This window comes from Chlorocebus sabaeus, chromosome 8 (genome assembly GCF_047675955.1).
Source record: "Chlorocebus sabaeus isolate Y175 chromosome 8, mChlSab1.0.hap1, whole genome shotgun sequence".
Lineage (NCBI taxonomy): Eukaryota > Metazoa > Chordata > Mammalia > Primates > Cercopithecidae > Chlorocebus > Chlorocebus sabaeus.
Window position 1 is genome coordinate 12,579,699 of NC_132911.1, and position 27,078 is coordinate 12,606,776.

The window sequence follows — 27,078 nt, forward strand, 5'->3', positions numbered from 1 at the left end:
AGAGTGAAGCATGAGAAACTTGTGTTGACAATGCTGGACCATCCTGTCCAGCACAAGGCTCTCTTCCAAAAAGTCCGATCCATTTCACCCACTGTACTCTGGATGCCCCCATTCTTCTAGACCAAATCACCCTTCCCTGAATATTTTCAAATTGCATATTTACCGGCTTAAGTCATAAAAATACCACTATGATTTAAACATTGCGTCATGGCTTAAAATCTCCATGGGGACACCAAGGGAAACCCAAGTACTTATTTCTGTATTTGAAACCACCTCTTGGAATCTCACCAAGCCTCTGATTGGAAGGCATCTCAACTGGGGCCTCCCATATCCCCTTTAAGTCCCATAATAGTTCTACAAATAAGAGTTTAAGTACTATATACATTTTTAAACTCACTTCACAGTAATAGCTTGTTGAATCACAACATGTCTTTCTAATAGTCTGGTATATTTTCCAGAAGCACCCAAACATCTCTTTTAATGTAAAAAATGCTCTTAAACTTTGCTTAGTCTGCTCTCTGAACTGCAGTACAGAATAACAAAAAAACAAGCAAACAAAGGCTTCAGGTTGAAGGGTAACCTGCCTTTCACCTTTACTCCAGAGCCCTAAGAAAATCCTTCAGTCTTTCCAGTGCATTAACATTTGAAACACTGCCTTCATAGTTAGCAATAGTTAATTGCTCAACTATTCACTGTTCAAGGAATGAGTGGTCTTTCTCTGAAATCTGCAACTGGGAAGTTATGACACAAGTCACCGAAACCACTTTTCTCACCCACTCCAGGGAAAGATTTAAGTTGGAAACTATTTATCCTCTGGTCCCCTTTTTGAACTTCCAGGCTGTTTGGTGTCTGGTGTTACTCTGCGTGAATTAAAATAAGTATTTGTCAAAAGCAAACTTTTCAAAACAGCCAGGAGAGAAACTCAGTCTGCTGTGCTCCATTTTAAACTCTGAACAGTAGTGCTAATGCAAAAAGTATGCATCTGCACTCAGTATGCATCGGCCACTCTGTAAATCTGGCATGCCACAATAAAAGAGAATACATGCAATCGCCAACATTTTCTCAGAAAATGTCTCAAAATAACTTTTGTGCACACATCTGCTAACCATTTGACACTGGTTCCCCAGGACTTTAGTTCTTCCATTAGAGGGACTGCTGCCTTACAGGACACTCCTCTGACCATCTGCTGCCGTCTGCAAGCCAAGATGGCACCTCCATTAATTCCACACTTATGGTCTGCAAATTATCTCTACCGAGGACCAGTCTGTAGTCCAGATGGATGGCGAATTAGTCAACCTCTTGGAGCTGCTGATAGATTTACATTCAGAGGGCTGCAATCTGCTGGACTATTAATTTTCCCTCATTCCTTCAGCAAACAGAATTTTGGAGGAAAAAATAATGTAATCTGAGACTCAGTATTGTGCCTTCTCCCAAGCTGTATTTTTTTTTTCCAAATACATCATCAATGCCACCAGCCTAGGCTGCATTCTTCTATCTCCCCAATAATCGCCGAAACAACCTCTGATTCCTGAGAATGAACCCATTTGCTCATCCATATTGGGTGTAAAAAGACTCACTCAAAACAAGACTGGGGATGGGGAAAGGTGGGGAGTGTGAGGAAGCCTTCTTTAAATGCAGATTAATGACTGCAAGCAGGGGTTTCCTTCTGCAGTGATAAGCACACATTGGGTATTTACTGAACATCGGGAACAGGCACCCTGCTAATCACTTTACTTGAATGAGCTCATTTGATCCTCACAACCTCCCCACGCGGAGGTAATACAGTTATCACCCCTTTGCTGCAGATGAAGGAGGCACAGTGAGGTCCTGTCACTGCTCAGGTTCGCCCAGCTAGCAGGCTGCTGATCAGGATCAGACCCCACCAGCCTGACCCGGTGTCCCCTCTCACTTTCCTCGCCCCAGGGGCTGTGCGCTGAAGGACGCTCGCGGACGCAGAAAACTACACGCAGCAGAATCGCTTTGCTGTGGAGAGGAGGGGTGCACCTCCTTCGGAGGGATCAAAGGCTCGGCCCAGGACTCTGGAGGTGGGGACAGGGACATGGAGTGGGGCAGGCTTCCAAGAAGCTGTCGCCTCGTTACGAAAATAGTCGGGTCGGGAGGCGAGCTTCCTTCCTCTCTCCGGCCCAGGAACTCGCTCCTCGGGCTTCTTGTCGGGGTCAAGGGCGTGGGTATCTCCAAGGGGGCATTTCAGGGACACGATTCAGCGACCGTTCTCAGGGGGAGGGAGGGGAAACCCACTGTATTTTTTTTTCCTAGGAAGAACCCCTTTTGCAAGCCACGGGGCTTGCTAAACAACCCCAACACTCTCCAGGTACCCGCGGCTACCAAACCGAGACTTCCCTGGCCAGGTCTGAGTTAATTCCCAGCGTATAAAGTATCTGACCCCAAAATGGTTGAAAAGAAAAACAAGTTTTTGGTGAACTGACTTTCAAGCAGTGATGAAAAGGGTCTTTTCATTCCCACTAGGGTCTAAAACATTCCCCAAACAGTAAACCCTCCAGGAGTTCACGCTGATTTTGGACTAGCCTGGTGAATGACAGAAAGTGAGTATGAGCGCAGAGCAGTCGTCCCCAAAGGAAAGGAAGGTAGAAGGCGGTGTCGCCGCGCCCCACGAGCCAGAGCCGCGAGCCCCCACCCGGGTCAAGCAAGAAAGTGAACCAGGGCTTCCCTTCATAGGTTGCGGCCGATCCGGAGCCCACCTGTCGAGCTGACCCGCGGTCCCCAGGCAAAAGGTAATCAAGGGTCACTGCTCCAAAATTCAAACTCCCTCCCCAAACTGCGAGTCTTGCTATCCCCACACCACCTTCAAGAAACTCCGGAGACTCCGCAGAAAACGTTTCAAGAGCACAGAACAACAAGCACCGACTTGACAAGGCGGGGTGACACTTTCTCGCGGTGGGTCCCCTCCGCAGCCGGCTCCCGCGGCCGGCCCGACGGCAAGGCGCAAGTCCAGCTTACGTGTTAGGATCATGGTGTCCGGCTTCTCTCTGCACATCAAGCGCGGCGGGCGGCGGCGGAAGCGCAGTGGGGAAGTTGAGGCAGGCCGAGGCGGCTCGGCTCCCGCGTTGGGACCCACGGCGGCACCTGGGACCCGCGCCCTCGCGGTCCTCAGCGCATCCTTGCTCGCCGCTCCCTGCCCCTCGCCACGGACCCAGAAAGAACGAGGCGTTCTCTAAAGATCGAAAAGAGGGAGCGCTCAGGGAGTTGGGCGAGAAGCCCGTGAGCCGGGGATCCTGCTGCGGAGAGGTGCGGCCATGTCCTGGCTAGAAGCGAAGCGCCCTCGCTCGGGCAGCCGGAGCGAACTGTCTCCAGCGCGCCCCGCCGGCCGCGCCCTCCCGCTGTGCCCAACCCCCGAGGGGCGGGGCCAGGCCGGGCGGCACTGCCTGCTCCCAGCGATCTGGGTCGCGGGCCTTGGCGACGGGCTGCTCTCTGGCCCCGCCCCACTGTCAGGCTCCGCCCCGCCCCGAGTCTCTTCCCCGCGGCCGCAGCCTCAGGCCGCCATCTAGCCCCGCCCCGCCAAGGCCCCGCCCCCGGTCCCGCCCCACTGTCCCAACCCTCGCCTCCTCCGCCCAAGGCTGGAATGTTTTCCCCCACGGGCCTCTACGTTCCCAGCGGGAAGCGCCTAAAAGTCGCCAACTATTGGCCCCGGGTGCAAAGGCAAAGGTCACAAGGCAGTTACTTGGCGGAGGTGTCCGGGATCACCCTAGTGTGCCTTGCGCTTTCCTTCTTTTTCTTGGTAGCTTTGCGCACTTTTTACCTGTCTTTTATCCTAGCGGCAACCGCGTAAATTTGCGAGAACCGAGGGGAAGCGGAGAGGAAGGGAAAGTGGCAGTGTTTCCAGATCTGTAAAAACGCGTGAAGAGTACCTGTCCCTTGGACATTGGTTATTTATTGCTAAAACCCGCGTAGGTACTGAGCGAATGTAGGTGATAAATACTGCCTTAGAGGAATTGAGCTTTTACTCAAGGGCCACAATCCGAATGCAACTCCTGGAACTTTCCTTGGCTGGCGCCTGTCTGCAGAATTCTAATCTTTGATGGTGAGAATCTGCAACTTTTACAAGCTCTCAGATGATTCTGATGGCCTGTAGTTTGAGGACCCCCTGATGTATTAGGAAGTCTGATGTTAAGAGATCACAGCTAAATACAGCTGCAGTAAGAGTCTTAAAAAATCCAGAACGGGATTCCATGAAAATTTACTTCGGGGTTAATTGATGCTTTCTGCCTGCTATCTCTGGGCAAGGAAGACTACTGAACTCAACTCATTCATTCAGCAAATACAGAAAGAGCATTTACTATGTGCCAAACACAGATGTAGGCTGGGAGATACAGAAGTGAGCAAAAGAGACAAATATCCCTTGCCTCCCGGAGGTTACTTTCTCGTAGGAAAGATGCACAACGAACAAAATAAATGAGGCAAATACAAATAGGAGAAATTAGTCTCTTACAGTGTAAAACGTATTGGTTTCATAGCCATATCTTAGTTTACATACACAAGACTCTTCTCCCCTTTCCCTCATAAATGTTGATAAAACAAGATAAAAAATGCTGGGTGAATGCAGTGGCTCACACCTGTAATCCCAGCGCTTTGGGAACCGAGGTGGAAGGGCTATTTGATCCCAGGAGCTTGAGACCAGCCTTGGTAATGTCGCAAGACTCCATCTCTACAAAAATAAATAGGCTAACTCCACTACTGGCTCCCTAATTTACCTAAACCAGAATTCCGCTCTAAAGAATATGGGACTCCTCCGTTCAACAGATATTTCCAGGCTTTTTACCTACTTACAATGTAACTGCTGATGGTGCAAGGGCTACAGTCTGGTGGGGGGAAGCAACAGGGGTGTATGAAAAAGCGGTGCTGTGAGGGCCCAGGAAATGGAGATCCGACCTGGCCCAGATGATGCAGTTGCCTTCAGGAGTGTGGGAGCCGGAGGAGCTACCCAAGAGCCCACCACCGGCAAGGGAGAGTGTGATTCGACGGGAGGCCAGGAAAGTAAAAGCAACAACTTACAGTGCCCTGTGTGACTATGTTAAGGAAAGACCTTAGCAGTGATAAACCGCGAGAAGCCATTTTAATGGAAGAAAGCATCCCGTGATTGGATCTGCAATTTGAAAAGATCGCTCAGGCTGCAGTGTAATATTCAAACTTAAAAAATAAGAGTGCACCTTCAAAACATACTAATTTATCTTATTTATTAAAAATTCAAACCGTAAAAATACAGATATTCTAAATATCTCCCCTCCAAATACACCAATTCTGAGAATGAGCTCTTAATGTTCTTTTATTTCCTGGTTAAAGTTGTATTCTAATTTAATTAGGTTGCCAGGAGTCTTTTTAATTTCACTTAGCATTCGTCTTTCCAGAATAAAACAGGCTAGACTTCTCTTCTTCTTCGAGCCCCATTCCTCTCTCCTTGATTATTGATGCCGCTGTCCCTGGATCTTTTCTAATTTCATTACATCTCTCTGGAGATTGTGTTATGTAGTTTGCTCATTGTACAATACTACTAATAATAGCTTCAAAATCCTTTCTCTTGGTGATGCGTTGGTTTGCTTTTGACCTTCCCTGAATCTCATCCTCTTCCAATCTTTGGTCTATTTACACATCCTATGACAAGGGCCAAGCCCCGATTTTTATAGCTTTAATTCCACTCTTATTAGAAATGGACATGCTACATTTTGAAAGCTGCTACGCTTAAGAGAATAGTGGTTGAAAGCAGGACTTTTAGAGCAGGCCACTTACTAGCTTTATGATTAATATATTATTGGTTTATGTTATAATTTAAACTTTTATTTTAGATTCAGGGGGTACATGAGCAGATACACTGCATGATGCTGAGGTTTGGGGTATGATTGGTCTAGTCACCCAGGTACTAAACATAGTAGCTAATAGTTTTTCAACTCTTTCTCCCCTTCCTCCCTCTTTCCCCACTCTAGTAGTTCCAAGTGTCTATTGTTGCCATCTTTATGTCCATGAGTACTCAGTGTTTAGCTCCCACTTATAAGTGAGAACATGTAGTATTTGGTTTCCTGTTCCTGTGTTAATATGGTTAGCATAATGGCCTCCAGCTGCATCCATGTTGCTGCAAAGGACATGATTTCGTTCTTGTTTTTGAGATAGTCTCACTTTGTTGCCCAGGCTGGAGTGCAGTGGTGAAATCTCAGACCACTGCAGCCGAAAGTCTGTGCATCCCACTCAGGACAAGAGGATCCCAGGCTCAAGCGATCCTCCCACCTTAGCCTCCCAAGTAGCTGGGACTACAGGTGTGTGCCACCACGTCTGGCTAATTTTTGTATTTTTTTGTAGAGACAGAGTTTTGCCATGTTGCCCAGGCTGGTCTTGAACTCCTGGGCTCAAGCAGTCCACCAGTCTTGGTCTCCCAAAGTGTTGGGATTACAGGCGTGAGCCACCGCACCTGGTCTACTTCATTTTTTTTTGATGGCTGTGAAGTTGAATATGTTATTTAGCCTCTCAAAACTTCAGTTTCACCTTTAAAAAAGAAGGTTGTTATAGTGCATACCTCATGGGGGTTTATGAGGCTTGAATAAAATAATGTACATAAGTGCTTAATACATATTAACCACTTATTAAGGTTAGCCGCTATTATTAGAACGAAAACATGAAATTCCTATTTAAATCATCATCCAGGAGAAGATTAAAACAAAATGAGACCTTGGAATTACCCTTTGTGAATCTGAGGAACTTTTACAAGCGGGGGAAGGAAAGAGTGAAAAAATCATGCAGAGTGTCAACAAACAGTGGTGCTTTACCTCTGAGGGTCCCCAGGCCCCACAGTGTCCTTCCTCTTCATTTAACCTTCAGCTCATCACCCAGCGTTTCATCTGTCTCTGTCATAGGCAGATCATGTTAGAAGGGATTTTTCAGCTGATCTGCATTAAGTGAGATTTTGGTTTGAAATGCTAAACTAAGAGGCAGGAATTACCTGTTCAATGTAGCCTGTTTCAGTGCCAATAGCTTAGGGACCTCTGAAACTGTTTCAGTGCATCAAAATGAAAACCCATCACAAGTTATATGAGGTGTTGTTACATACTTGTTCTGTATGGCAGATTTTTAAAAAATGATTTGGCACCAAGACCTGTGGTGTTCACTTCCTGTCATGCTCTTTCCTCAGCCTGGACATCACTCTGCTCTAGTGATATAAGCCAGGCAATCTCTTTGGATATTGATTTCTCTCCTTGAGGAAATAGCAGACTCCTCTGCACTTGGAAAATGTTATAATTTGTGTTCAGTGCAGCATTGCAAAATTACTGGGGAGATAATTTTTGTTTATTATGTTCAAAGAACATGTGACAAAGAATAGAAAGTTTTGAAAATAATTTTAAATGGTATTCAATTAAGGAAAGTCATTAAGTTAGAAATTGAATGGTTGTCCTTAAAACATTCATTTATTTTTAAGCTTTAGTGACCCCAGTCTGGGTTCTCCCCCAACCCCCACTCTCTACCTTACCTGGTATTTAGCCTTTTCAGAATTTGTCAAAACCCAAATGCTGGAGAGTAGGAGGATGAAGAAAGAGGAGAATAATAAAGGGCTTAGGCAGCAAAATTAATTCACCCCTTTTAATTTTAACTGGAGTATGTCTCTTGTTCACTCAGACCTTCTTTTGACTACAACTTTTGAATAATGCAAGTTTAAAATATGGGGAAGGTTAATTTAGTCGCCCAGTGATATTTTTAAGAGAGAGAAGCTGGGCACAGTAGTTCATGCCTGTAATCCCAGCACTTTGAGAGGCCAAGGCAGGAAAATCACAAGCCTACAAGTTTGAGACCAGCCCGGGCAACATAGAGAGAGCCCCATCTCTGCAAAACATGAAAAAAAAAAAAAAAAAATTAGCTGGGCATGCTGCTGTGCCTGTGTTCCCAGCTACTTGGGAGGCTGAGGCAGGAGGATTGCTTGAGCCGGGTAGTTGAGGCTAGAGTGAGCCGAGACTGTGCCACTGCACTCCAGCCTGGGCTACAGAGTGAGACTCTGTCTCAAAAAAAAAAAAAAGAAAAAATGAGAGTCTGAGAGTCTGTTGTGCCTGTGAAAATGTGATCTAAGTCTAATTTTCGGATAATCTTTTAAACCCCAACTATGAACCAGCCCAGCATAGTACTTTTATCATTCAACAAGTATTTACTAAACCCTAAAAAAGGCAGGGTATTGGGCAAAACTAAAATGAACATGAAGAGGGCGCTTGGAGGACACAACTCTGTTAATAGGGCTCTGTAAGGAGCTCCATGGCGGGCTTGAACGTACTGAATTCTTAGTCCTGATTTGATAAATCAACCAGCATGCTTTCCTGAGATACTTACTATATTGACAGTAGGATTTCCTTTTAAAGGCTATTCCATTTAAAGTCTCAGGTGGTCCATCAGTTCAAGGCCTCCCTGCCAGAAAATGAACTCAAAAGTGCTGAGTCTCAGCCCCAACATCCATTTGGTTTTTACCAGGGACTGCTCTGATTCTTTTCCTGTGTCCCCTGACTACACAAAAATCAAACAAGTGGAAAGTAAAACATTGTGATCACTTTTTATTTCACAAAAGCAACTAGGCTACTTGCCCATCGAATTAACTAATTTAAATGGCATGGTAAAATGTACATAATATCATACATTTTAACCATCTTTAAATGTACAGTCTAGTAGCATTAAGTACAGCGCATTCACGTTATTGTGTGACGATCACCGTTACCCATCTCCAGAACTTTTTCATCATTCCCAGTTGAAGCTCAATGATAAACTCCCTATTCTCCCCTTCCCCAGCCCCTGGTAACCATTATTTCACTTGCTGTCCCTAGGAATTTGACTATTTTAGGTATGTCTTACAGGCAGAATCATGTAACAGTTGCCTCTTTGTGTCTGGCTTATACTGGTTAAATATTTTCTTTTTTAAAAAAACAAGTTTATATCTATATCTATTAACTATCTGTATATTTTTCAAGACACGATCTTGCTCTGTTGCCCAGGCTGGAGTGCAGTGGTGTGACCATAGCTCACTGCAGCCTCAAACTCCTGGACTCAAGTGCTCCTCCCACCTCAGCCTTTGGAGTAACTAGGACTACAGATGGGAGTCATCATGCCTGGCTAATGTGTGTATTATTTGTAGAGATGGATTCTCGTCATGTTGCTCAGGCTGTTCTTGAACTCCTGGGCTCAAGTGATTTACCTGCCTCTGCCTTCCAAAGTGCTGGGATTACAGGTTGAGCCACCGTGCCTGGCCAACTTTTTATTTTTTTTCAATGAAGCATTTTTGTCCTTGCTTATTGATCTGTAAGTATTACATACATTAGGGATATTAACCATTTGTCATTTCTTATAAGAATATTTTTACTGGTATGTCATCTGCCTTTTAAGCTTATTAATTTATGATAAAAATTAACAAGCTTCAAACAAAATTTAAAGCTTATTTGTTCTTTTCAATTATTAACTAGGAGTTTACTTAGTTTTCCCTATAGGGTTTGACCCCAGAAATGCTGAGATACAAATGTAATTTACAAAACAGGTCATTTACTAGATAGGGTTTTTGGCTTTATTTTTAGTTACAGATTTTATTATGTACTCAAAAAATATTCTAGCTGTCTTATTTTTCTCTCTCCTAGTATCACATATAGATGCCTTGCTTAGAGTGAGGCCTTTATAAAAGCCTGCTGCGGCTGGGTGCAGTGGCTCATGCCTATAATCCCAGCACTTTGGGAGGCCGAGGTGGGTGGATCACCTGAGGTCGGGAGTTCGAGACCAGCCTGACCAACATGGAGAAACCCCATCTCTGCTAAAAATACAAAATTAGCTGTGCGTGGTGGTGCATGCCTGTAATCCCAGCTACTCAGGAGGCTGAGGCAGGAGAATCGCTTGAACCTGGGAGGCAGACGTTGCGGTTAGCCGAGATTGTGCCATTGCACTCCACCCTGGATGACAGTGCAAGAGCCTGTCTCAAAAAAAAAAAAAAAAAAAAAAAAAGCCTGCTACTAAAAAGCTAGTAGAGATCTAGGGGCACTGAGTTTTTCAGAAATGTTTTGACTTTTGAATTTTCCATAAGTGCAATATATGTGTGTGTGCAGATATATATCCATTAATAGTAATAAATCAATCCTGGAACTTCTGTGAGTTTTTCAAGAGCTATGTACAATGCTAAGATGGCTATTTTCAACCTTTCACCTTGTCAGTAAAAATGAATGGACTCACTCATGAGTTTGTTTCCACTAAGGAGACGTTTTGTGCTCGTTTGAAACGTATGTTGGTCTTTCTTTCTGGTGGATTGGTCCTAAAATAAAGATGCTATGGGGTGGCTTTGGGCAATTGCCTGGAAAATAAAACACAGTTCCCTTTCTTTGCTGCTAACTACAGCATGATGGCCATTATAGAGCTATTTCTGGAAACCCCTACACAGCTCCAGATCATTAACTTACTTGAATAGTCAGCAGGAGAATGGAGCAGCCCTCTATCTTCCAAGATAGGCTTTTCATGTGTAACTAACTCAATTATCTCTTATTGATTCAGTTGAATTAAGCTGCACTTTGAGGAACTGCAAGGCAACGAATTACACATTTTTAAAAATAGACCTAGCAACAAGTCTTATGATATGGTTAGATTTTGTGTCCCCACCCAAATCTTATCTTGAATTATAATCCCCAGGTATTTAGGGAGGCATCTACTGGGAAATGATTGGATTACGGGGTGGGGGGGTGGTTTCTCCGTGCTTTCTCGTGATAATGAGTGAATTCTCACGAGATCTGATGGTTTTATAAATGGTAGCTTTTCCTACACTCATACACACAGACACACTCCCTCCTGCCACCTTGTGAAGAAGTTACTTGCTTCTGCTTCACCTTCCGCCATGATTGTAAGTTTCCTGAGCCTTCCTCAGCTGCGGAGAACTGTGAGTCAATTAAATCTCTTTCCTTTATAAATTACCCAGTCTTGGGTATTTCTTTATAGCAGTGTGAAGAACAGACTAATACAACTTAACGAGCTGTGAAAGACTAGTATTTGAGGACTTATCAGTAGAGAAAGGATTAGATCTGATCTCTGTTATACAGATTTTACGTTGCTGAACAAACAGCTATTTCTCTACTGGTTGTTGTCATCTTTTAGAGCATTAACAAAATAAATATATTAAGTCGAAAACAACACAAAGGATTAGAAAAGCCTGCTAAATTTCATAACTGAGTTCTCCAGATATCTGAATCTCTAATAATGAAAATAAAAATCTAGCTATATAGTGTTTACTTGGGCTACATCATAACATTATGATATAAGAAGGTTAAAAATAAAAGGAAAATTAGGATAACTACAAATTTATGAGAAATAAAAGTTTTTAATTCAAAAAAGACTTTAAGTGGTAAAGAGGGTTATTATACGACACTAAAAAGTTTAACTAAAATAGGGAAAGAAAGCTATTCTGAACCCATGTGCCCCTAACAAAACCTCAAAATATACAGAGGACAACTGGCAGGCCGGGCAAGGTGGCTCATGCCTGTAATCCCAGCACTTTGGGAGGCCGAGGCACGTGGATAACCTGAGGTTGGGAGTTTGAGACCAGCCTGACCAACATGGAGAAAATCTGTCTCTACTAAGAATACAAAATTAGGTGGGCATGGTGGCACATTCCTGTAATCCCAGCTACTCTGGAGGCTGAGGCAGGAGAATCACTTGAACACTGGAGGTTGTGTGAACCAGGATTGCGCCATTGCACTCCAGCCAGGGCAACAACAGTGAAACTCCATCTCAAAAAAGACAGAATTAGAGGGAGAAACTAACCAATATCATACTGGTGGGTACAGACAAAGTCCAATAAAAACATTTTTAATGATCATGTATAGCTATCTGTATCTATCAGTTAGAACATACACATTTTCAAAGTTACTGATGTTAAAAACAAAAAACAAAAGCACTGACCATATACTAAACCATCAATCAAATCTCAGCAAATTTCAAATAGGTGGTATCATATTGACCACTGTTGTGCTTTGAAACCACGTGCAGAAAATCTTTGGCAACCCTTTCATTAAAAGGTGGAGTCAATATCCCCTTCCCCTGAACCCAGGCGGTCTTTTTTGACCTTTAGTAAACAAAATATGGCTTACCTGATTTTGTGTTACTTCCTAGATAGGTTAGAAAAGGTCATATAACTTCAGTGAGTTTTTCTTTTTGAGACAGGTTCTCGCTCTGTTGCCTAAGCTGAAGTGCAAAGGTGTGATCGTGGTTCACTGCAGCCTTGTACTGCTGGGCTCAAGTGATCCTTCCACCTCAGCCTCCCAAGTAGCTAGAATTACAGGTGTGCACCATCACCCTGGCTGATTTTTTTTTTTTTTCTAAGTTGCTGTCCCCTCACTTTAGCCTCTCAAAGTGCTGGGATTACAGGCTTGAGCCACCACACCCAGCCTCAGTGATTTTTTCTTGGGATCATCATTCTGGAGTCTTCGGCTACCATGTAAGAAGTTTGGTTGCCCTGAGGCCCTGATGTTGAAAGACCAAATGAAAAGCCGAGAGCGAGAGAGACGTAGACATGCTAAGGTGCTCCAGCCCAGAGCTGTTTGAGTTTTCCCTGGCCAGGCACATGTGAATGGAGAAGCCTTCGAGAGACCCTGACCCCAGCTAACATCTTACTGCAGCCGCCGGAGAGACCCGGTGATGGTTAGTTTTAGGTGGCAACTTGACTGGGTAAAGGGCTGAACAGATATCTGGCAAAGTATCATTTCTGAGTGTATCGATGAGGGTGGTTCTGGAGGAGACTTACAGTTGAATCAGTGGACTGAGTAAGAAAGATCTCTCACCCAATTTGGACAGGCACTGTCCAATTAGTTGAGTGCCCAGACAGAACAAAAGGCAGAGGAAAGCAAATTTGCTGTCTTCTGGGGCTGGGACACCATCTTGTCATGCCCTTGGACATCGGAACTCCAGGTCCTCTGGCTTTCAGACTTGCACCAGTGCCCTTGCAGCATCTTAGGCCTTCAACCTCAGACTGACAGTTACCTCTGTCAGATTCCCTGATTCTGAGGCTTTGGACTTGAACTGAGCCATGCTATCAGCTTCCTTGGTTCTCCAGCTTGCAGATGGTATATTATGGGACTTCTCAGCCTCGGTAATCATGTGAGACAATTCCCATAATAAATTCTCTCTCGGGCCAGGCATAGTGGCTCACACCTGTAATCCCAGCAGTTTGGGAGGCCGAGGCGGGCGGATCACGAGGTCAGATCGAGAACATCCTGGCTAACATGGTGAAACACCGTCTCTACTAAAATAAAATTAGCTGCGGGTGGTGGCAGGTGCCTGTAGTCCCAGCTACTCGGGAGGCTAAGGCAGGAGAATAGTGTGAACCTGGGAGGCAGAGCTTGCAGTGAGCCGAGATCACACCAATGCACTCCAGCCTGGGCAACAGAGCAAGACTCTGTCTCAAAAAAATAATTAAATAAATAAAAATAAATTCTCTCTCATCTATTTATTTATCTGTCCTACTGGTTCTGTTTTTCTGGAGAACCTTGACTAATACAGACCCCTAAGGAAGAACTGCCTAGCTGTGTCCAGTAAAAACTCATATCCATGAGCAAAATAACTGATTGCTATTGTTTTAAGTCATTGCCTTGAAGATTATGCAGCAACGGTAATTAGAACAGCCACATTCTTTGACCCAAATGCAATAAATTAGAAATCAAAAACAAAAGTATTTATAAATTATAAATACTTACATTTATAATTTGAAAAGTGCTAAATATCTCATGAATTGGGGAGAAATCATATTGAAAAATTTAAAATTCTGAATGATGGTGAAAGTAGTACCTATTTAAACTTATGAGAGAGAGCAGAGCCAGTATCTGATGAAATGCATAAGCTTAATTGCTTACATTAGCAAAGAAGGCTAAAAACTAAGCACCCAGTTCAGAAAGAGCACAAAAGAATAAACTCAAAGCAAAACAAAGAATTAAAAGTAAAAGAACATAAATAAAATTGGACAAAAGATATGACCGGGCATAGAAAACATACAGTGAATAAACATATACTAAGTTTATACTTTAAAATGCTAAGTTCTCAATGATGAGAACTCATGTATATTTCTGATAGAAAGGTGTATTATTACAACTTCTTAAGAAAACAATTTTACATTCACATTAAAGCTAAACACTGACTATGGTATGGTCTAGCAATTCTACTCTAAGGGATGTACTAGAGAAACTCTTTCTTTAGAGAAACTCCAAACAACTAAGAATATCTGCAGCAGCATTATATTAGGAAAAACTGGAAATAATCCAAATGTCCATCACCTGGAGAATGGATCTTTAAAAATTGTATATTTTCACAGTGGAATATTACACAGCAGTGAAAATAAATGAGCCATAGCTACATGCAACAACATAGATAAATCTTTGAAACAATGTTGAATGAAATATAAAACTTAAAAATAAAGACCTTACATAATTTTGAATTTAAGAAAATATGAAGGGAATATAAGATCAATATTCAGGATTATGATTTCTTCTGGGGCAAGTCAAGGAAACTGGTTAGGGAAGAGCACTGGAGTAACTTTAACAGGAAAGAATATTCTAGTTCTTCATTGCGTGATGGGTTAATGGCTGTTGTATTATTGTGCCTCATAATGTATATGTCATAGTCTCTTAAAATACACTGTAGGGCCGGGCAGGGTGGCTCATACCTGTAATCCCAGCACTTTGGGAGGCTGAGGCGGGTAGGTCACAAGGTAGATCGAGACCAGCCTGGCCAACATAGTGAAACATCGTCTCTACCAAAAACACAAAAAACTTAGCCAGACATGGTGGTGTGCCCCTGTAGTCCCAGCTACTCAGGAGGCTGAGGCAGGAGAATCACTTGAACCCAGGGGTGGAGGTTGAAGTGAGACTAGATTGTGCCATTGAAGTCCAGCCTGGGCAACAGAGTGAGACTCCGTCTCAAAAAAAAAAAACAAAACAAAACACCATAATATGTAATAGTTGTAGTTATATCACACTGCTATTTTACTTATGTTTTAAAAGGACTTTGTTTTTTTAATCAATACTAGTTACCCTCTATTGTAGTGTTATTATTGCAAAGTTCCATAACTAGTGAACTAGTGATACTGAAAGTAATAACTTTCTAATATCTAAATTTGTAAGTTATTAGAAATAATCACCAAATTGGCCTTATTGTCTTCTTTGTATTATCAAAGCCAAATAATATTAGTATTATTAATAATAATAACAGTAGTCATAGTAATTTGATCTGTAAAGGAATATCTACTTTCCAGTGTTAATATCAACTTTATTTTTATTATATGGCATCTAAGACGGGGGCTTCCATATTTATTTCAGTTCTGTGTTTTTAAAAAGTTGACATCATTACTATTGCTTCTGCTATTAGAATTTTTAAAGTTGAGAGGATAAAGTCCAAGATAGAGTTATGGGAAGGTTTATAATATTCTTCAGCACAGAAAGTCACAGGGAAAAGCAAACCAGGAAATTTAATCTAGAAACCAAAGGACATTTCTGGTAGTGTTGACTTGACTGGACCCGAATATAGCTTTGTTTCTAAATAATGCTTTGACATCTGCATGGCATTTAGGAAGAATGAAGGAATGCTGATTAATGTAATATAAATTTTAAATCTCTCTGGGATGATCAATCTAAATTTAGGCAAGTAGAAGACAAAAGCTTCTCTAAACCGTGTTGAAAATGAAATCAGTCAGCTCAAAATTTATATATATTTTTCTTCATTTGCCCTGGTTTGTCTAACTGTATCTAGGAACCATTCATCAGTAACAAAAAAAATACTCTTTTTCCTTGCTAGGCTATTACAGACTGAATCTATCAGTTGTATCATTCGGATTCTTCCTTAGAATCTAGTTGCTAAATAATACTGCCAGTCTCCTGGGGGAGTGAGGGATCTCACCCAAAACTCTGACCTAAATAAATCTCCACTAGAAAACTGAAGAATGATGAATGAAGCACCAGTGAACTTCCATAAATTAGTGTGTGTGGATTTCTTTTTCCCCTTTTCAAGTGAATTGAGTATTTCTCTGTACTAACAGCATTGGGACCACATTCTTCTATCCCAGTAGCTTGCGTTCCTTCTCCCACTTGTTTCAAATCTGAAAATTGGAAAAGGAAGTTCTTTCATACTGATTTTCGGATCTGTGACTGATATTGACAATGTGAATCTGCATATTTCACAGTTCTGGAGCGGGCAGGCACTCTTATCTGGAATTTAAGTGTATAATGAAACAGTTCTACTCCAACCAGGACCAGCATGCTCTGTGCTTGAGAGTGTGGGATCTCAAGGTACAACACACTTTTTTCTTTTGTTTTTATTTTTGTTTGTTTTTTTGGCTAGCCACATGGAAGCATTTATTGGGTGGGCGTGGTGGCTTACGCGTGTAATCCCAGCACTTTGGGAGGCCGAGGTAGGCGGACCATGAGGTCAAGAGATTGAGACCATCCTGGCCAACATGGTGAAACCCCGTCTCTACTGAAAAGACAAAAATTAGCTGGGCGTGGTGGCGGGTGCCTGTAGTTCCAGCTACTTGAGAGGCTGAGGTAGGAGAATCGCTTGAACCTGGAAGGCAGAGGTTGTAGTGAGTGGAGATTGCGCCACTGCACTCCAGCCTGGGCAATAGAGCAAGACTCCATCTCAAAAAAAAAAAAAAGAAAGAAAAAAAAAGAAAAAAAAAGGCATTTATTCCTAACCTGAGATTTGACAACAAACCATTGTTGTATTCTCCTTCTCTATAGAAATGATACACTGTTTTGTGTTGTGCCGTGTGTTGCATGTGTGTGATAAGATGTTTGATTTTTTTTTCTTTTTTAAATTTTAGGTCTGGGGTACATGTACAGGTGACATAGGTAAACTTGTTACATAGGTAAACTCATATTCACAGGGGTTTGTTGTACAGATTATTTCATCACCCAGGAATTAAGTCCAGTACCCAATAGAGAACTTTTCTGCTCCTCTCCCTCCTCCCACCCTCCACCCTCAAGTAGACCTCATTGTCTCTTGTTCCCTTCTTTGTGCCCATAAGTTCTCATCATTTAGCTCCCACTTACAAGTGAGAACATGCAGTATTTGGTTTTCTGTTCCTGTTAGTTTGCTGAGGATAATAGCCTCCAACTCCATCCACGTTCCCACAAGAGACAGGATTTTGTTCGTTTTTATGGCTGCATAGTATTCCATGGAGCACGTACAGTTTTGCTTTCTTGGCCACTAACAGCTATGCGGGGCCTGTAGGGAGAACTTGACCAACTAAATCCTGTGTATCTATGTGTGTCTTTTATACAAATGGGACACAGGCATGCTGGCATTTTCTCCTTGGTAATATCTGCAGGCTTAAGAGGGTTGTTTTTGTTGTTGTTGTTTTTCTTTCTAAAAGGCTAACCTAGAGTTCTTAGACTCTATGCTCTCCCTTCTCATTCTTCTATGCATTTCCTTGACAGCAAACACCTAGCTGGCCAGTAACGGGGTGACAATTTTTTTTTTTTTTTTTTGAGATGGAGTCTTGCTCTGTCACCCAGGCTAGAGTGCAGTGGTGCGATCTCGGCTCACTGCAAGCTCTGCCTCCCGGGTTCATGCCATTCTCCTGCCTCAGCCTCCCAAGTAGCTGGGACTACAGGCGCCCACCACCATGCCCAGCTAATTTGTATTTTTAATAGAGACGGGGTTTCACTGTGTTAGCCAGGATGGTCTCGATCTCTTGACGTTGTGATCCACCTGCCTCGGCCTCCCAAAGTGCTGGGATTACAGGTGTGAGCCACTGTGCCTGGCCAATAATATTTTTATGATACTGATTGGAAATCTCTCAGCAGAATCAAAATACAGAAGGTAGAATCTCAATTCTATTATCTTGACAGAGCTTAACTCAAGTAAACTTTCAAAACTTCTCCATTTGTACTTCCTAGTTCAAATTTGACCCCCCAACCCCAAATCAAGCTCTTTTTCCTAGCTCCTTGTTTACATATGAGCTCTGTTCTTTTTCTTCAATTTCTCTGAAATTTTAAAACGGGAACTCCGCTGCCTCATTGTATTCTGGGCATCAATATTCTCATTTCCTACCCCTAGAACTTGCTCTAAAGCAGTCTGTGTCTTTCCTCAGACAAACTATTTAACTCAGCATCTTTTGTTGCTCCCTAGCCCTTTATTGAGCCAATCCCCTGCTAATTGTTAGGTCATAAAAATATAGTATTTGCCCTCTCTGTGTCTATTCCTCATCTCAGTCTATAAAATTTGATCACGGTCCTTCTTCCTGGCTCTATCCAGACCCATCTGCACCTTCACTCTTCCTGCCTAAGCATGACCAACATTAATACTTTCCCCTATCTTTAGAAAGGCAAAGAGAACCTGTGTACTTGGCCAGCCTTACTAGCAGTTGGAAGAACATCTGTACATAAGAAAGAATGAGCTATAAGCAAACTTCAGTCCCCACTGACTAAGGCTGGAATAAAACAGGTGATTGTGAGACCAAAGCTCCATGAACAGCCCCTGAGGGCATCAGGCCTCTTGTTTGTACTGGGTTGATGAAGACTTGCCTAACTGAATTACTCTCAAAATCCAAAACTGAGACTTCATTCTGCTGGTAACCACATACTTTGTTTAAAGAAATCTTCCCAAGGATATAATAGGCGTTTCTCAAGATCTGTCAGCTCTGGGCCAGTATGAAATCAGCCATTTGTCTCTGAAGGGTGTTGTATTGCCCATAAAACCAACACCACTTGAATGTCTTTTGTGGTTTGGGATGCATATATGTGTGTATGTGCGGGTGAATATATGGTCCTCCAGCCCTCTTAGGCAGCTTAAAAGAAGTGGAGAAGAAAGACAACACTATGGGTTGGGTCTGGGGAGGCCCTGTGGCTTCTCACATTACATCTATTTTTAATGCCCTTTTTTTAATTAGAAAAAAATTTAATGAGTGTTTTCTTTTAAAATTAAATATTGCAATGGCTTGCCCAGCTGACTTAATTATTCCTTTCTAGGTGTAGTTTTTTTCTTCAAATTATATTAGTGATTGGGAGATGGTAACTAATAATAAGGGTTTCATTGTCTCTCTTTTTTTCTTTGTCGCCAATACTCTAATTACTCACTGTATTGCCCTTAACAAGGAGCTATGGATGAGCCATGGTGTGTAACCCTTATCATGTGACTCCCTGGTACAGACAGGGATTGTGAGACACATGACTGGCAGTAAACACAGGAGCCTGCGATGGCTTTAATATCCTCTTAGACAGAAGCATGACAGATTAGAGGGGACTTCTTCCTTTGCAGGAAACCAGGCCTCTGGCTATGGTTTTGTCTTTAACTCAGTCTTAGATCTTTATAAACACTTTCCCCCTGAACTTTAAAAGACCCATGCTTTTCAGTAACAGTTTAATGTGCATGAAACAAAAACTCAGATAAAGGCTTCAGGCATAAAATCTTATTGAGGGGTCTGATTTCTCAGGATGCTTTCTACAAACTCAGACTTCACATCCAGAAAAATATTTCAACAGAGAGCTTTTTTCCCTGGAGAAAATACTGGCCTTAAAAATGCATGGGCCTTCGTAAGTAATAGTGAAGCTCAGATGTTTTAAAGAAATACAACTTGCTACATTCTATTAGGGACAGGTTGTAGTCAAGGCCCTCAGTCAAGTGTCTTGGATAAGAGATGTCTACAGATGGAACAGGGTAGTTGGGAGGTAATAACTAGGGATTATAGGAATTGGAACCATATGATGATGAAATATCTGGGGAAGATGAATTACAAGAGGAGAATGTGAATCCTTATAAAACATGGGTAAAGATCTGTGGGCAGATGTTTGAAGAAAGTGGACTCGAAAACATGAAACATATGATGTTTACATGGGAAGACTCAGCATTTACAGATGCCAGTCTTCCTCACTCTGTCAATTTAATGAAATACCAGTAAAAACACCAACAGTGAATTTTAAGCTTAATGATAGTACACATTCAGTGCTATGTATGCACTTTTGCAGTTAATTAGTTTAGTCCCCACAACAATCTTATGATTATTAATATCACCATTTTATAGATGAGGAATTTAGGCAGAATTTGAACAAGGTCATACAGGTGGTAAACTGTAGAACTGAGACTCAAACCCAGGGATTCAGGCTCTAAAGCCTCTGTATGAGCTTAAGTATAATCTGCATTTTCAAATCGATGGAACTAGTCAGTCTAGAAATGGACTAAAAAGAAAGGAATTTAGGTTTAATTGACTGTAGCTTTGCATATCAATGGAAGAAAAGACAAATGATTATTCAGTATCTGAGCTTGAGCCTTGATTGCCATCCAGACACTAATGAAGTTGACCCCTGGCCTACTCTTTGCACCGAAGTATTTTTCAAATGTATCTAAGATTTAAAAGTATAAAACAAAATGAAAATGATGTGAAGGAAACCTGAGGGACTGAAGGACAGGGGTTGGGGAAAGACTTATTCCATACCATATGATACCTTTAAAATTTTATACCATTTACATTTATTGTTGGTAAACGTTATTTTAAAAAAGAAAAGAAAGTGGTAGGGCTGCCTACTGTGTGTGTGTTATGAATAAATGCTGGTGCATGCAGACCCTGTTCCTGCAGGAACAGATCCCTGGGATTTATTCCATCCCAAAAAAGTATGATTGTGTTGTGTCTATTGCTATGTGATATTATGTATTGCCTATTTTTTATAGTTTCATGTTAATTGGACAGTATGAACTTCAAATTTAGTAAACTTCCAGGTTTACTAAATATAGTCTCAATTCCTTTGAGTGTGGAACTGTGCTTGAAGTTTAGGCATGCTTTGTGGGGCACAGGTTGGTTCTTTAGACAAAGTACAGAGCCTTCAAAAAGTGGCAACAGTGCCAGGTTTTCCAAAGTCCATAAGAAGTGTTCTGAAATGGCCCAGGAGCTACCAGCTAGTCATTGCTAACAGTGGTTGACAAGTTTACATGCTTTTCTTGATAGACACAAATCATTCTTTTGGGTTCATCTGCAAAGATTTTGAATAAAACTCTATAATTCTGAGTTTATATAACCCAAAGAAATGACTCAGTGTGTTTGAATAATGTCAATGGTATCTCAAATAAGCTTTAATTAAAGCATCTTTGTTTAGCAAATTACGAATTATTCTTAGTTAATGAAGCAATGGTTTTAATTTCCATGAAATATTGAGGTAACTCTTAGAAGTTGTACTAATGCCATTCAAATATCAGTTTTTAAAAATGAACATTGTATTTTCTTTATGCTTAAGAAATGGAAGCCTGGGCAACGTGATGAAACACCCCTCTACCAATAATAATAATAATAAAAAAAATTAGCCGGGGACAGTGGCTTGGGCCTGTAGTCCCAGCTACTGGGGGTGGGCTGGGGGCTAAGATGGAAAGATCACCAGAGCCTGGGGAGGTCAAGGTTGAAGTAAGCTGTGATCTTGCCACTGTACTCTAGCCTAGGTGACAGACTGACATCCTTTTTTTTTTTTTTTTTTTTTAAAGGCATATGCAGCCAACCATGACTTCATCAATTAAAAAGCTGCTGCCATTTTTGCCTTAGAGAAGTAGTTGGTTAGAAGAATTTAATTTTATGACAATAAAACTTTATAACTATTTTGACCATGACACACTTTAAGGTATATTTTCTTCTTAGCATGTTGCCTCCGCATATTTTTGCTCTCCTGGAATACCTTATTCTCTGCCTTAAAATTTTTAAAATTCATACTTTATTGCACACTCATATTTAATGTAAAAAATAGATTATATAAATGATCAGGGAAGAAAAAGTAGAAAAACGACTCAGTTTTTCACTTAGAAATAAGCACTATTAGCATTTTGATAGGTAGATAAGGGAATCCTATTATATCAATCACTGTTTTTTATAAATTTAAAAAGCTTATGTTTTTAAAATTCAAATAATATGAAATTGAATGAACTCAGAAGGGAAACTCTTTCATATATGAGGTAGTATCATTCAAATCATTTTCCATGCAATTACTAGCATATCCTATGCATTCTCATTCTGTAATGTATATGTATGTATATAAACACACCCTTTTTCTTCACTAATTTCTATGCAAACTTTCTACAACTTGCTTTTTTTTTTTTTAGCGAATGTCTCCATATCAGTGTATAAACGTACTCAATTTCTTTTAAAGTATGCATAGAATTCTGTTATATGGCAATACCCTAATGATTTAACTAGTCTTCTGTTGATGGTCATTTATAATGTATCCAGTTTTTCCATTGCTTCAGTAAATATCCTGGTGCCTGTAGGTTTTATATGGTGAGAACATGACAAAACCGCCTCCACCAAAAAGCAAATGAAAAAAAAAAACAAAAACTATATGGTTGGACATTAATATTCTTAGTCTTAGAATCTTAAATACTGTAATTATAATAAATGTTCTAGTTTATACATTTTTAGGCTAAAACAATAATTTAAATCTATTTTTTTAAAAAAGCATGTTCACCATAGTAGATTATCTTCAGTGCCTCAGGAAGTTAATTAATAAAATATTGAGGTACATGCTTTTAGTTAAATAAAACTTAAACATTCTGATATTTGATAAGTTCCTATATATTTTAAAGTAATATTGTTTGCTATACTAATTTGCAATTTGAGAGTCTTCGTTATGACTTTGATAAAAATTTTGCTAATGTAGAATTACCCCAAATCTGAGGTTGGTCTCCTGGTAAATATTACTTATTAATGAAAATGCAATAAAGATCACATTTAATAGTTCACATGAGGAATAAAAGAACCCAGAGCTGTAGGCTGGTAGTAACTTTAATTGAAGATATTCACTATGAGCCAAAAGTTCGTAAAGTGAAATGAGAAACCTTCTAACTAGTTTTTATTTTATAAGAGTGAAATATTTTTAAATAAATGCACTGGAAAATCGTTCTATTTCATTTTTCATTCTCAGTCTTGATGTTTTAGATAGCTGAAAAAATAATCTGTTCTTTAAATTTATTTGGAACATAACCCTCATTTTCCAACTTTAAAATTGGAGACAAATGAGACAATTTATTTTCTTGTTGCTTAATCAGCAAGGAACATCAACCCATCAAAGATGTGGCTACAGTATTCAAGATTAATAATCTTTAAAATAGATTATTACTCTTTTCTTTTGGGAAGTTAGCTTGTTTAATATATTATTGAGCTTACTGTTAATAACTGTTCCAACCCTTACTCCAAGCTGAGTCCTATAGCAACATTCTACCATAAATATCATGGCCAAAATGTCATCCCAAAGGATCCAAGTTACATTCACACACAGTATCCTGAGTACATAGTTTTGTTTTGTTCTGAATTTGTTCCTGCTGTGCTAAATAATTACAAGGTTACAAGGTGAGAGTATGCTGGGTGTACCAGATGCTTTTTATATATTTGCTCTCACTATGCTTTACATTGTTCTGCCGTGTGAGTTGCTCTGAGGAAAACTCTTCTTTTCCTTCCCACCAAAGCCTGGCAAAACCTATCAAATATTTTCTCTCGGAAATTCTGACTCTTGGTCATTGGTGGGCTGTGCGTGCACACACTTCCCATCCCTTCCTTCCAGGGTGTAACCATACTTGCTGGTTAGGGGGAGGAAAGGGTGGGTGTCCACATTTATAAACTCTAGAATGAAAGGTTATGAAAATTCCAAGTGTCCCTGTATCTGATCTGGCTAAAGAGAATGTTCGCAACTCAAACAGTCAGGGATTTTAGGTGGAAGGCTGGCTCAGAGTATCCCTCGGTAGGATCCAGCCAGCGCCTAATAACTACTAGATTTATCCAGGGGCAACCTTATGCTTTGGCCCTTTGAAAATGGAAACCTTATTAAAGTCAACGTATATATTCCAACAACACATTCGGGACAGATAGAATAGCCACTGTCTATTGCCTTTGTGATTTTTTTAATTTTATTTTTTCCCCAGGTATGAAGGTTAGAGTAAAATTACAGGATTAACTGCAGTGACTGAAATCTGATTCTCAGACAGGAAGTGTAAACAATTGTGTGGATGGTGTTCACGCAGAACCTTGAGACTGATTTACTGGGGACTTTTTGGAACTTTGTCATGCGTGTCACACTGACCCTGCAAACTTAATTTCCTAAGTCATAAGAGGCAGGATGCCTACTTCTCTGCAGCAAAACTTACAAATCAAAACCAGTTACCTAGTGAAACTATCTTTTCCCCTTTCTTGATAGAAGCAAACTAGTCTGAAACACTCTACATTAAGGACTCACAGAATCTTTGATGGTAAACAGAAAAAAAGAAAACCTTACGTGCAATTTGAGTAGGCGGGGTTAGAGAAAGTACACGAGCAAAAAGTGAAATTGAGCCTTGAAGGAGTTTGGGAAGAGAAGAAAATTTACCACAGGGAAGAACTTGTGTTTTTGCAAGAGAGAGCCTGCTAATACATAGCTTCAGACGGGACAATCGGAATAAGCAGGGGAGGAACAAAAAAGGGCAGTGATTAAGCATAATTTAGCATTTGAAAAATAAGAAAGCTTTGGTAATCACCACATACCTACATTTTATTGGCTCCCAAATCATAGGCTAACTGAACTAATCTAAGTTGACTGAGTGAAGAAGGGTCAAACAGCCTGTTGCCTCAAAAAAAAAAAATAAATAAATAAATAAAAATAAAAAATATAAATAAATAAATAAACAAATAAATAAATTGTCGGGGCAGTGGTCTAAAAAGGGACTTCTTCAAAAATGCTATCCTGAGCTCTAGAATTTAAATGCTAACAGGGTGGCTATAATTAAATTCTATCTGAATGTAAATCCTTGGAGATTCTTTCACACTCTGAATGGAAACTTAGCTTTTATAATTGTTATTACACTTGGAATCATAATATTTCTTTTCCTTTTTCACCAGGGCAATTTACGTTTTTTCCTCTCAATTTCTATTTACCACACAACATGCTTTAAAACAAAAATAAAGCACGTTTTAAAAGGGAAAACTTACTCACTTAGTTTACTCATTAGTTTACAGTAGTAGAATTCTTTGAAACTAGATATCATGGGAATATTTCAGGGTTTGGAACTTGTGCATATAAACCAGCTGGGCTTTGTTTAAAGTTTTAAAACCTTCAGATATTTCACTGAGAGAAACCCAAGATAGCTTTTTTTATACATGTCAAGAGGTCACATTTTTATTGGTTCATCTGTGTGTCATATAAAAGCCCATGTTTTTAACCGTAGTGTATCTCTGGGGTCCCCGCCCAATCACCCCATATCATCAAGAGGGGTTAATTGTGAGTCTGACTTTTGTTAAGTGCACACTTATTTATGGGAGCCATATTTAGTGAAACTTGTTCATCTTTCTACGTAATAAAAAAACGAAACGGTATTTTACAATGCATTTGCTCTTCTTGGAGTAACCAGATTTGATTTTAATTTAGAAACGGTTGTGTTGAAATAATTTGTGTATTTGGGGAAAATTCATGATTATTCGATTGTACCTTGACCCTAACTTTGTTACGCCTATGAAAACAAGGGTGAATCTTGTCAGACAAGGCTGGCGAGAGGTTCTGAGACAGGTAAGAGAAGGGGAAATTCATCCCATACCATGCGCTTGTTCTTCCTCAGGTCAAACAGTTTCTTGGGCTATCTGTGAAGCTTTCCCATAGTGAAATCTGGAACATTTTAAAGGGAGGGATGGATACTTTCCTCCAGATCTAGCCCTGCTTTTCTTCCAGAGCTTTTCAATAAGGTTCCTCAGTAATCTTTATTGCTAGAGTTAATGTTCACAACCAACACCCCGCCCCCACACACATCTCTCTTCTTTCTTTCTCTGTCTCATTTTTCTTTGACACCTCTGCATCCTAAGACAATTTAGGCAGTTTGTTTAGCTTCATTTTATGAAAGAGAGAAATAAACCCAGGATCCCCTGGCACACCCAAGAGACATACAAATAACACTGGAGTCTGGGTTGCAGTCCTGGGTGAGTGCCCTGAGCCCCTGAACCTTTGTGTTGAGATCGACCACTCTGAGAACCAGCGCTGTATTCATATAAACAGCTGCAGAATGTAGCAAGGAAACTTATGTAATTAGCGAAGCAGGCAGAGATAGGAGTTTTGGCTTCATATTCAAATTCCACTCCGTAAGCCCAAGGTGGAGAGTGTTTTGTTATCTACCCACGTGGGACTGATTTCCCTTTTAGGCCTCTAAATCAAATGCCAGTACTGTGGCAGGAGCCCAAGAAACTGTAAGACATTGAGGCCAGAAAATTCTCATGCGTCCACTCCCTAAAGCTTTGGGTTCCCAGTTTCTGCCAAACTACAGAAGCTCCTAAGTGAGAATATCACACGGGATGCCAAGTGGGCATTTTGTAAAATTGCCCTTGTTAGGCAGTGGTGCCAGCCACCCCAGAGGCTCAGTACTGGGTCACTCTGAAGGACTCCAAGGCACTGCCTTTTATCAGAGGATTGGGAGACAGCTGCACATTCTTGCGTTCAGGTTTTCCTAAGGGTGGAGAGAGGACTTCGTTGGCTCTCCATGTGCCCCAACATGAAGCCTTAAAACCCTTTCCCTTGCTGAAGGCACCAACTCATTCAACACCTCCTCTTTTGTTGACTATTGTGCAACCTCTAGGTGTATCACCTCAATTATAAACCCAGACTGGGGCTTTCCTCGCCCCATACCCCATCATCTCATAACTTTCCTGGGTGAGCTGGCACAGGTTCTACAGAACAGAGCCCACACATGTCCACCGTCTCTCCAGACGGCAGCCAGGGCAAAGTCTGTCTCCACCCAGTAGCCCTTGATGGCTTAGTTGGTGCTTGTTTCTGGGGATGTTCTTCCAGGAGGTGTGTGGATTTGAAGGGCAAGTGGCAAGAAGCAAGAAGGTAAGGGATGGATGGAGGCATGGAGTGGAAACCTAGTAAAAAAGGAGGGGCAGGGTATGGAGGCTCACGTCTGTAATCCCAGCACTTTGGGAGGCCGAGGCAGGCGGATCATGAGGTCAGGAGTTCGAGACCAGCCTGGCCAATAGGGTGAAACCCTGTCTCTACTAAAAATACAAAAACTAGCCAGGTGTCCTGGCACACGCCTGTAATTCCAGCTACTCAGGAGGCTGAGGCAGGAGAATCGCTCGAACCCAGGAGGCAGAGGTTGCAG

At 41.2% G+C, this 27,078-nt stretch overlaps 1 protein-coding gene across 10 annotated transcripts in view; it reads right to left on the reverse strand.

Moving 5' to 3' along the window:
* DLC1 (DLC1 Rho GTPase activating protein) overlaps window positions 1-27,078 on the reverse strand; it is a 427,762-nt gene that overhangs the window by 47,501 nt on the left and 353,183 nt on the right. For 2 of the 10 annotated variants that reach the window (XM_037983784.2, XM_037983782.2), the window contains exon 1: window positions 2,980-3,331. The exons of 7 other annotated variants lie outside the window; for them this stretch is intronic. Coding sequence is in view for 1 of the 3 variants with exons in the window: in XM_037983782.2 (XP_037839710.2) it covers window positions 2,980-3,016 (37 nt within the window). In the remaining 2 variants the exon portion in view is untranslated. Of the gene's footprint in view, window positions 1-2,824; window positions 2,924-2,979; window positions 3,332-27,078 lie in introns of those variants that run through there. One more of the 10 variants, XM_037983786.2, reaches the window with a different exon arrangement.